The sequence below is a fragment of the Cephus cinctus genome, unplaced genomic scaffold, assembly GCF_000341935.2.
Source record: "Cephus cinctus unplaced genomic scaffold, Ccin1 Ccin1_scaffold1038, whole genome shotgun sequence".
In the NCBI taxonomy this organism is placed as follows: Eukaryota; Metazoa; Arthropoda; class Insecta; order Hymenoptera; family Cephidae; genus Cephus; species Cephus cinctus.
The window spans coordinates 32,018-42,888 of NW_014333571.1; the positions used below are offsets into that span (position 1 = coordinate 32,018).

At 37.3% G+C, this 10,871-nt stretch overlaps 1 protein-coding gene and 1 long non-coding RNA gene across 2 annotated transcripts; one reads left to right on the forward strand and one right to left on the reverse strand.

Annotated features, from left to right (window-relative positions):
• Positions 1-285: 285 nt before the first annotated feature.
• Positions 286-10,418, reverse strand: LOC107271751. The gene is made up of 3 exons (XR_001538734.2): positions 10,248-10,418; positions 9,469-9,562; positions 286-9,045 (listed from the first exon to the last, which is right to left on the reverse strand). It is a non-coding gene; the product is annotated as an uncharacterized LOC107271751 (long non-coding RNA).
• On the forward strand, positions 2,515-10,018 carry LOC107271749 (protein lethal(2)essential for life). Its single transcript, XM_015748129.2, has 4 exons — positions 2,515-2,651; positions 4,501-4,749; positions 8,556-8,777; positions 9,640-10,018. The coding sequence occupies exons 2-4, from the start codon at positions 4,501-4,503 to the stop codon at positions 9,736-9,738; spliced, it is 570 nt and encodes a 189-aa protein (XP_015603615.1). The 5' UTR covers positions 2,515-2,651; the 3' UTR covers positions 9,739-10,018.
• Positions 10,419-10,871: the final 453 nt, after the last annotated feature.

Sequence of the window (10,871 nt, forward strand, 5' to 3'; positions counted from 1 at the left end):
CTATATAACCTCCTCCTTTACATTGCATTCCATCCACCATTCTTCCTCGACTCTGATATGAATTTTCAATAATAAATTATTACCTCAAAAATCCTTGACCAGCGAGGTAGTCCTGTGATCTTGAACCCTGGATGACCTATTGCGAACTTATAAAAATCTTCCACAACTGCCCAACTGTGGATATATGTATGTATATCAGTGTCATACAAAATTTCCTCATACAGCGCAGGGTTATTGGAAAATATAATGATAATACATATAACAAATTGAAAAAAAAACACTTCGTATCATTCATCAGATTTCACAACTTTATTGTTTCCTTTTAAGCCAATATTTCCTTGCTATATATCTATATAGATGTGTCCTAGAGTTTTACATGGTATCGTGAGACGCGGAGAACTTACTTTCTCTTTACTCCTTACTTTCAAAATAGTATATTGGAAAAACAGAAGGGGTTAACTAAAAAGATTGTATTGTCGAGTAATGTCATCGATAAATGGCACCACTAGCGCTGATAATCTAGAGTATGCTTATATTGCTGTGAACAACTACACGTACAGAAGGAATAATAATAATAACGGGGATGTTTTTTACGTAAAAAATACAAAAGTACCATATAGTTATATTCATCATACAATGCAAACACCATATCAACGAACGTTACTAAGTTACACAGGGGACATATGTAATACATATATATACGATGTTAATAAATCCAGATCAGATCAAATCCACCATTACCTACACATATTATTGAGAGATAATGAATTAAAATTTGAGTATCCATTTTTTTTCTCTAAAAAGAGTACAATAATCGAAAACTACACATCGTTTTATCCAGTAGACTTAGTATTATCGAATATTTCCAAGTTTTTTTTTTCGTTATACAGTCAATTAATTATTATACTGTAATTAATTAATTCGAGTAAAAAGCTTGATTTATATGCCATTGCCATTAAATTATAATAATACTTCCGTGAAGCGATCATCGATTGTTAAACGTTTTAAGGCCTACCCTTTCGTACCGCTACGTTTTACAAACTATAATGCCGCATAATATTACTTATCTCCTTATTATGGTTATGTAACTTAATACTAAAACTATAATTGGGTTTCTGGTAAACGCAACGAATAATTGGTATTACACTTGTTAATGTGAATCTACGATATTACATCGTGATATGATTGAAGAGAAATCTGAGCAATATATAATTCAATATGTTAAAGACGTCTAAAAACTGTACTTCAATTTTATTCGCTCAGTTAGAGGTCCATTGAATATGTATATACCATAGATAAGGGTAGAAAGGTGATAGTTAAAATTTAAAAAAATAGATAATCAAAATACCATACATTTCTAAAAAAGCATATGAAAATTCGTACTGGGTCATCTTTTGGGGGGCTTCAGCATATATTATATGTAAAATTGTATGTGTAAAATATATATGTAAAAAGATAGGGTCAGAGAGTGTAGTAAAAATTGGAAAAAGTCTTGCGTGACGTTCAAGATAATATTTACGGATGTTAGAATAATTCAAAAGGCATTGTTTGCAAGAGTTATCCCATACGTTATACCTGCCTCTAAAAGTAAGGTTATACAGCATAGCGAATGATGTATGTGGATATATATTTTTTTGTTCTTTTTTTAATTTTTTTTTTGCGACTCTCATAGCTAAGAAAAGTACACAAAACCTTATGATATACATCCTACCCCAACCTGCACCGCTTTTCCATGGTGTTTCAAGGTTCTCGGATGCTTTTTGCCTTTCTTTCAAATAATCAAATCGAGCCCTAAGAATATTCTGTCATCGTTAATCATAAACGTGCCCTCCCTCCCTCTTCGCTTACTCAGACTGTTGTTCCTACGAACATTCTTCAGCTCTTAAAGGCAAAGCACTCACAATATAAAGGACGTCGTTTAACGTCAACAGGTCAAAAGTGAAATATTAATCAGCAACTGGCAATTCAAGCAAGTTAATCTTCCTTTCCAAGCATAAAATTCTTCAGCGATCAACACGATGAAATGGAAGAAAGACGTAACTTCATTACTTGTCCCACACTGTGATACAATGGATCGTATCAAAGTTCGTTTATACTCCAAAAAATCCGTCCCTCGAAATTTCCTAACCTTTTCTCAAAGCCAACCGAACGTTTCGAAATTGATATTTCAATGCGATAACATCCCACGCATAAAAACCGCCCGCATACAAATTTCCCAACATCCAGTAGATATTCAAGATCGCAACTCAACGTTCCCCAGGTGTGATTCAGCAAACGTAAAATACCTCGGGGTTCGAAGAGCGTCAGGACGCCAAGAATCATAAGTACACTAGAGGTGACTCGCAGCGCCGAATGAAGTCCACAGGATATTTTTGGACGAGTATAGTAAGATTTGTGCGTGGGGTATAAGTGACGAAAGAATAAGGGTTTGTAAGAGAGGGGGGTTCAAGGGGGCGAGGGGGGACTGCCAACCGTCAATTTTAACGGTGGAAGGGGAAGATCCTCCTCGGGACGCCTACGTCGTCTATTTAAACTCGAGGAACATTCGCGATTTCTATCAGAGCATAGAGAGAGCTTTTACAAGCCTAAAGTCCTGAAATTTTTATTTCGTCAAGATCCAAAGAGCTTAAAGACCGCAGCCATCGTTCACCGTACGTTTATAAACAGTTACAGATATTACACTTACGTATAACAGAGTTTTGCGTGACGAGTGCATTTTTCCTGACTTTAACATTATTTAACGTATCAATACGATAGAAGGTTTACGCGAAACCCTATCTTATCCCTATAATCGATAAATCTAACTGGTATTATCGTTATACGTGATAAAAAAGGCCTTATCACTCCACTAACATTACGTATTCAATAAACCTCGCGTCTCGTTTAACTTTATTCCCTGACTTGATGTTTAAGCCTACTTTTTTCTATTGATAGCAATGTCGTAAATACGTGCGCGCCCGCGTGTCAAACGTCAATATATCTCGTGCATGGAGAAACTGGCTCAATAAATTTTTCTTCTGTCAATTTCTTTTCATTCGATCCTTTCTCGTTGTTTGTGATTTTCAATTCAGACCCGACTTTGTGCATACATATTAATTCCAAAAACCGTTAAACGCGCTTAGTATTAGGTACAATGTGCTTAAACCTGACCGACCTTAAATCTCCGACACTTTTGACCCTAATCTAACTTAACGTAGTGTAATTAGTGGGACGTTTAAGAAGATATATAGATATTAGACAAGGAACTGTAAAGTGTCTACTGGTGCGCACGGATCGCTACGGTATTATTTGTATTCCGCGATTTTTTTGTTTTCGTTCCTTGCTAGAACTCACGATATTCCACGCCGATGATCACGCTTTTATTCCTAGCTATTCCTTGTCTCAAGCGTTAACCTCAATTTATGTTACGCACTACAAGATATTAAGTGGACACTGGTGAGATAAATTTTAACGTTCTGTGTTCTGCAAGAATTAGATCTTTAAACGATTAACCTAAAAATAATGAAGTGAGGTGAGATTTGATTTTTTCATGGTTAAAAATTCAATTTTCATTGCGTTTGTCCAATTATCAAAAAAAGCATCTCGATTCGCGTTTATCGACATGGCAGGCAATTATCATTACCCCGGTTTGTCGATCCTTGTTCTGTTTTGATTTCAAAAAATCGCTATCACACGTCACAATGCCAATTGCAAGGTAAAAATTTGTTGCATAATTTGAGCTCGTTACTAATTAATTTTGATGTCTTGTCACCAATTTTCGATTCTACGTTATACGTATAGGGGTGAGAAAAATCGCGTGGTTAATATGGGATTTGAAAGGACAAAAAATACCCTAACGCTAAGAAAATACCTATGCGAAACTATACGTCGAGATTACATAGCCTACGCCAAAAACACCGTATAATCTAATTGTGCGAGTTACAAAGACGCCTCGAATATTATTACCTCCGCTCGGAACCTGACTGTATCTAAACTTTGGCTCACCGGAAGGGATCGCTCGTGAATAGTGACCGTTGAACAATTCCGAATAATACGATTCTAAGAAACGGTAATCCGTGAAAAAACACTGAGATATTCAAATCGGAAGAGAAAAGGAAGAAAATCCTTTCAATGAGCCATTTTTAAATTTCCCGCCTGTTACTGTTACTAGAGCCGTACAGAATAACTTTAAAAAATTAGCACATACAATCCTAGCATATTAGGTATAACCTAAGCATAAGTCTACGCACCCATAGTATACCTTTAAATACCGCTACTAAAAGTTACACTCTTCCTACGGTAGTCAGTCGTGGTATACACAAAAGCGCTTTCTCGACACGCCCTAAAGATTTTTTTATTTTTTTTAAATTTTTTTTTGTTTTAATCCCTCTTTTAACCATTCCTCGCATTTATCAATCTCTCCTCGAAAAATCACCACAATGAAAATGACTCGTCAATTAAAATTATTCACTTGGACTGCTTTTTTCTTTCACAATGTATCTCTCATTCTCCTCGTGACAGATGTCCGTCGTACCTCTCATGTATCGCGAATGGTGGGACGACTTCGATCGACCTACCTCACGACTCATTGATCAGCACTTTGGCAGCGGTCTGAATCGTGACGATCTTCTATCAGGACTCTCGAGCTTGAGCTTGAACCGACCAAGATCGGCATTTGGCAACAGTGGATACTACCGACCCTGGAGGAACGTGGTGCGTCAGAATTCTGGGGGTGCAAGTACAGTTCAGGCTGACAAGGATAAATTTCAGGTAAGCTTAATGCGGATTTTCATTGTGTTATTATTGCACCACGTTGCTTTTGTTGGACGAATCTCTAATTGCTCTACTCTCTGCTATGAAGTTGGGGATATATTTTGCGTTACTTTGCTTTGTTGGTACTGGGTTGATGGGCTATACAAGAATTTTATTACTTTATCTTGTAGGGACATCGTTCTTTGTAGTGGGTCTGCGTGGGATTTGTATAGAAAATTGTAACGTGTATCGCATTGCGTTGTTTTGAGGTTAGAGTTTGTTTCTTTTGGGACAAAGTTTTGTGAGAATGTTGAAAACTTTTTTTTATTTTTGTTGATTGTATTTCTTTACAACGAACAACCGTCGTCTTTTCCATGGCGCGGAGTTGGGCTGCCATGGAAAAGACGAGGGTTGTTCGCGAGGCTGAACTCTTGACCCTTGTTAGACCCCTAGTGTCTCGCTGAATCTATTCCTTTTACTACCACCTTCTACTCAAATGAATTTCAAGTATTCCCTTGTTGAAATGCCAGTAGAGTAATTGCTACCTTTTCCCCTCTTTTTTTAAGATATGCTTTTTTTACGCTTTTTCAAATTCGGGTAAAAACCAACCTCTTGACAATGATATTCAAACTACTCGCAACACATTTCATACGATTCGTGAAACGCGCAAATATGATAGGATATTATACGATGTTGTTTTTGAAATTTAAGAATATTCAGAACTTTTATATAAATTCAAGTGATGTCTGCTCTCTTTATCTCATGGGGCAAATTTGCATTTTTATTGTAGTAAAAACAGGAACGCTAATCGAAAGTATTATGTCGTGACCTCAGTCAAAACTAACTAGAGAACAATTTATACTGCTTTTATTATTAATTTTTAATCGAAATATCCTTTCCCACTGTAAACGTTATTTCCTCAAAAAGAAATTCAGCACCGTAGACGAGCAACGGCTATCTCGCAAGTATCACAAAATTGTGAAAACTTGTGGGATAGTCGTTGCTCGTCTCTAGCTAATAATAATTAAGTGAAAAACTAGATGGAAATTGTTAAATTACACAGGAAAAAATTGAGTGATGCAACAAATTATCAAATACTATATCGTAGTAGAAACAGACAAAAAATGTGATGTACTTAATAAAAAATTCGGAGAGTAATTAAAATATCAGTAACTCTTTCACTTCACTGGCCAGTACCAGAAGGGCACGATGGATAACACGATGTTAATATTACGTTAAGTCAAAAAAATATTTAAAACGAACTCCAAGACGTCGATGACCCAAGACACAGAATATTTGGAAAGACGAAAATTTGAAAATACTTTTTTTTTTAAATTTCAGAGAAGCGGTTGCAGGTTCTCGTTAATGTCTCGTATAAATATCGATAAACTATTTTACACTGGATAAAACGTGCCTTAATTTAAAATCGATTATTATTACTTTCCTTTTATGTATCTCGATATTTCTCACTATATAGACTAATGTAACTTAGTAATCGTTAGCAAACTAACAGCCACCGTCTTATGAGAAAATCTCTAAACACGTAAATCTCCCAGATATATCAAACGCACTACCTCCCAACAGTAAAGGTATCGGATCTTAAACTTTTCTCTTTTTTTTTTCACCTTTTCAAAAATCGTGCGTGCTCTTTGGATTTGTCTTATTGATGTTTGGCACGATTCTTTTTATCGTTTTCGTACGTTTGAAATCCCTAAGCATTAGCTATTATCGCGAGCTGCTAGTTGATCTTTAAATGCACGCACGCAGTCACACAAAAATAAAAGCCTGAGTAAACACTCTCCCTCTGGTACAACTCTTTCGATTAGGCGCCGAAGCATCTACGATTCTCACACGCTATCTAACACCATATAATATTACACCTTTGGATTCACGTGAAATCTGCGATTCAGGGCGATCGATGGGCTCTTGGCAACGCAAAGGCAAAAGTTATGTTAAGCGGGCGCATTCGTATTAAAAAAAAAAAAAATACTAAAAAAACAAAAACTCAAACTCTTGTTAAAAAAAAAAAGAATCGAGTCTAGTGTACTCAACGCATAACCGTGACTCTTAAATCAAGAGACAAACTAAATTCTGGATCGGCATACATCCAAAGTGCCATTGATCGTTTGAAACCAAAAGAAATTTGTTCAAAATTTCCAAAAACAAATTTTCTAAAAAATGAGAACACCAGAAGGCCCGCACTGCAAAAATTTTGGAAGTCGATTATTTTCGAGCATCGTAGCACACGTTTATAATACGTGACTCAGCTGCGCGTTCGCAGCTAGTGAAGTGTACGAATTATTTTTGGATTTGCCTGTCCTCCCACTGCAGCCAGAAATAGCCACAAGAAATTATCCGAAAATATCCGAGAAACTTTTTCCCCTGTTAAATACAAATCTCGAAAAGGAACTGATCTACTCCACCATCCCTTCTCGCCTTCGATCCTCCCGACCCTCTCCCCCCCCCCAACGTGTTCTATTTATCTTTTTCGACTACACAATTTTCCAGTGTTTTTTCTTGTTTCTTTTAGTGATAAATAAACATGTCAAATGCTCGGTTTATGTGCTACGATACCAAAGAATCACGGGCCTAATGTGATTTCGAAAATGCATAAATTAAGAAGGGCCTTCAGATGTGAAAAGTTCCTTTGCGAATAGGTTTATGGGGTAACGGAATTGCCGATTAAAAAATATGTCTGGAACTCAGTCTTATCGAGAAGAGAGAACGATGGACAGGAATTGGGCGTAACAACGCCCCCACGCGTCGGGGCGCCGCCCGTCGCGCTACACACCTTCGTTCGTGCTCCAAATATATGTATAGAAAAATAAATCCTTTCAATTTTTTTTATCTTAACGAGAGCGATCAGTATAAACTTTGCTTTATGTACAGCTATACAATTAACGTCCTCTACATCGAGGAGCGCGATAAATTAATCACAAGATCCGTTTGCCTTGCCTTTTCTGCTGTTATTTTACGTTAACTACTAAACAGCACGGTGTTCTCCTGTTTGGATAATGATATCAAACTGACACGGCACGGAACAGCCACATCCGGTTAACGCGATTCTGCAACGGGGCACGAGTCGATAAAGCTCATTTTATACGTTTTTGCGGTTGCACAACGATCTGTTTTTTTTCGATCGTGCAAATTCATTACCACCTACTTGTATGTAAACGCGCGTCTTGTACGAAAGAACTTTGTCTCACACAAGTAGGTGCGCCCGAGAGCTACATTTTTCCGGTTAACTTTTGTACTATTACAAAAATCAAGAAGACCGAAGAGTGTTACATAAAGCGCGGTAGAAAAGAACTTTTGAAAATAGTTTGGATAAACGTGACTAGTCTTTACATCTTTCAGAGGAACCTACCTAGGGCGCTGGATATCAATCTAAAAACTAAATTCTCTCCACTCTCACTTCACGCAATAATATAATTAATGAAAAATACGGCTTTGCCACAAGTTTACTTGCTTGTTCCCCCTGAGGAGGGTAACAACGCAAAATCAGCAGAGTGTAATCAGTGCCAAGTTATTTAAGTTTGCTAGTAACTAGCTATTGTCTTATAATAGATATAGAAGCTGACTTAGAACCAATAACCTTCAGAGATTTTTTCTCAATTTAAGTCACACACTGAGTGGATCAGTGTGTTTTAAGTTTTGACAGAAGCTTCTTTTTACTCTTGATGAGAATTTCAGTATTAACAGGATTTTTTTGCCAAGTACAAGTCATACGTAGAAGTAGATGTATACGGTGGTTATCGGTTGAGTAGTTAAGAAAAGTAATTATGCAACTGGAGCTTCAAGTCAAATAAATTTTACGCTTACAGGTGATACTGGATGTTCAGCAATTCTCACCGGAGGAGATCACGGTGAAGACGGTCGACAATAACGTGATCGTCGAGGCCAAACACGAAGAGAAGCAAGACGAACACGGCTATATCAGCAGACACTTCGTCAGAAGATACGTCCTGCCCTCGTCTCACGATGTGGAAAATGTTACCTCGAGCCTGTCCTCGGACGGCGTTCTAACTATTACAGCACCGAAAAAGGTACTGCCTGCGTCAAATCCAACAACCCTCTCGGAATTTTGCCTATCCTCTCGGTGATTCGCTCGCGAAAAGTCGCGAATGGATAGACAAGTAACGCTCCTTTGCTTTTTTGCTCGATTCTCTGCCTTCTTATTCCAATCCACGGGCGAAGACTCTCGCCTTGTGCCTCTATTTGTATTCTTTTGTCTCTTTGTATGTCTCTTGAGACAGATTTTGTTTCAGAGAGTGACGTTGCCAAGGACAAATCTCGATCGTACTCTAAAGCGCTCTAAACCACAAAAAGAAACTTTTTTAATTATTGATAAATCGTCACATTTTGTTAAGCACTGCTTATGTTTATGTTTCAACGAATGATTCTTTTTTTGGGATTTTGTGTAATGCTACGGTGGCGCTACTTGACTGTTTTAAATTGAATTAACTAATGACGACATACAACACTTTTGTGTGTTTTTGAAGCGTGAAAATTCATTTCTGGGAGTGATAAAAGATATGTATATTCGCAACGTTAGTAGTAAAAAAAATATATATATGGAAAATTATTAAAATTGTTTTAATACAGCATGTAGCGACACCATTAATCACGCGTACAGCTTTGATTCTGTACGAAATTATATTTTTTTACTTTTGTTACCCAATGTTATTATATGAATATGGTTTTCTTTTGAATCTATTATTTGAGCGGCTGGCTTACCTATTTTTTTTCTCGCGTTCTTCAAAATCCATACTCCAACCACATCAGACACGGTTGTGAACGGATTGTTTTAGCAACGACCCCATAGGGTGCTCTAAAAAAAAATACAAATAACCCACCGGTTAATTTTATTCTGCTAACTAACAATTTTTATGTATTAAAATGTTTCAGTCTTCAACGCCAGCTGGAACCGAGAGAGTTGTCAATATCGTCAAAACTGGAGTACCAGCAGCAAAATCCGAGGACGAACAGAAAAAGAGCGACAATTAAAAAATCTTTTGTTGCATAGATGCAACGAGAAAATAACATGGAAGGAATTATGATTTCATTTTAATATGAGTACCAGAATTGCTCGAATTTTAAACATTAATTATTTATAATTGTGTCCTGTACCTGCTCTGATACGTGACCTTGAGACTCAGCAATAAATTACACAAATTATTGCTCATTCTCAAAAAATAAACGTACCCGCTCTTTTCCAGGGCTCGTATATGTGAACGTCCTCTTTTTATAACAAATAAAATTAATAATAAAAACATTTACAAAACATCTTACAAGTAATCACGTAAATTGCAAAAATGTTAAAGAATTCAAGAATATCAATTGGCAGTTTAAGTCAACTACCTCTATACCCAATCCATCAAAATTAGTAAATAACAATGACAGAGATGCATCAGGGATCCGTGGAGATACAAATTTAAAGAAGCAGTCGACGGCAATTGACGAAATAAAATCTACAGAGATACAGAATAGAAATATTTCGAAAAAAAAATACATACGGTAAGCGGCCACTCCGTGCTGCTCTCGTTGTGTGTCTACATCTTCACCAGGTAGAAAGACACATGCGACGTAACGACGTCCTCGATGCACGAAGGCTTGAAAAGGGACTTCCGGTGTTCTTCGGACCTCCAAACGGAATGAAAGTTTGTTTACGAATGCGCCGAGACGCCGGGCACCGCTCCTTTTATAAGCGGCTGTGACGCAGTCTGGAACATTCGCTGCGTCGCCCTGCAGACCCTTCCCACTACTGCGCATCAGCCTTTTTACATGATTTTCTTGTTTAAAATCCAGAGTAACAAGTCACCAATGGCTTAACCAAATACAGAAAATATTCCTCTTCAATATCATATAACGTTCGATTAACAATTTGATGTTGTTCGTCAGTTATTAACGAAACACTTAGTATTGATCCAAGACGGGAAAACGAGGATTCTGGCACGTTCGCACAACCTTTCCCCCATACCCAAACCTAACTTTACCCGTTCCTCTCGTCCCGGCACGTCCACCGTATCTCCAACCGGCTTTGTCGATACGGAACGTAAACAACTCAGCCAGTATAGTAGTAAGAAAGTGCGCATTTATGCAACAGAATATTTTGGGTGAACGACCGTTGCGTGCAAACA

Bases quoted from the DNA above. Each gene is read 5' to 3' on its own strand.
- LOC107271749 (XM_015748129.2), top strand. From the start codon at position 4,501: ATGTCCGTCGTACCTCTCATGTATCGCGAATGGTGGGACGACTTCGAT. The intron at 4,750-8,555 runs GTAAGCTTAATG...TTACGCTTACAG, and splicing joins CTGACAAGGATAAATTTCAG to GTGATACTGGATGTTCAGCA. The intron at 8,778-9,639 runs GTACTGCCTGCG...AAAATGTTTCAG, and splicing joins CTATTACAGCACCGAAAAAG to TCTTCAACGCCAGCTGGAAC.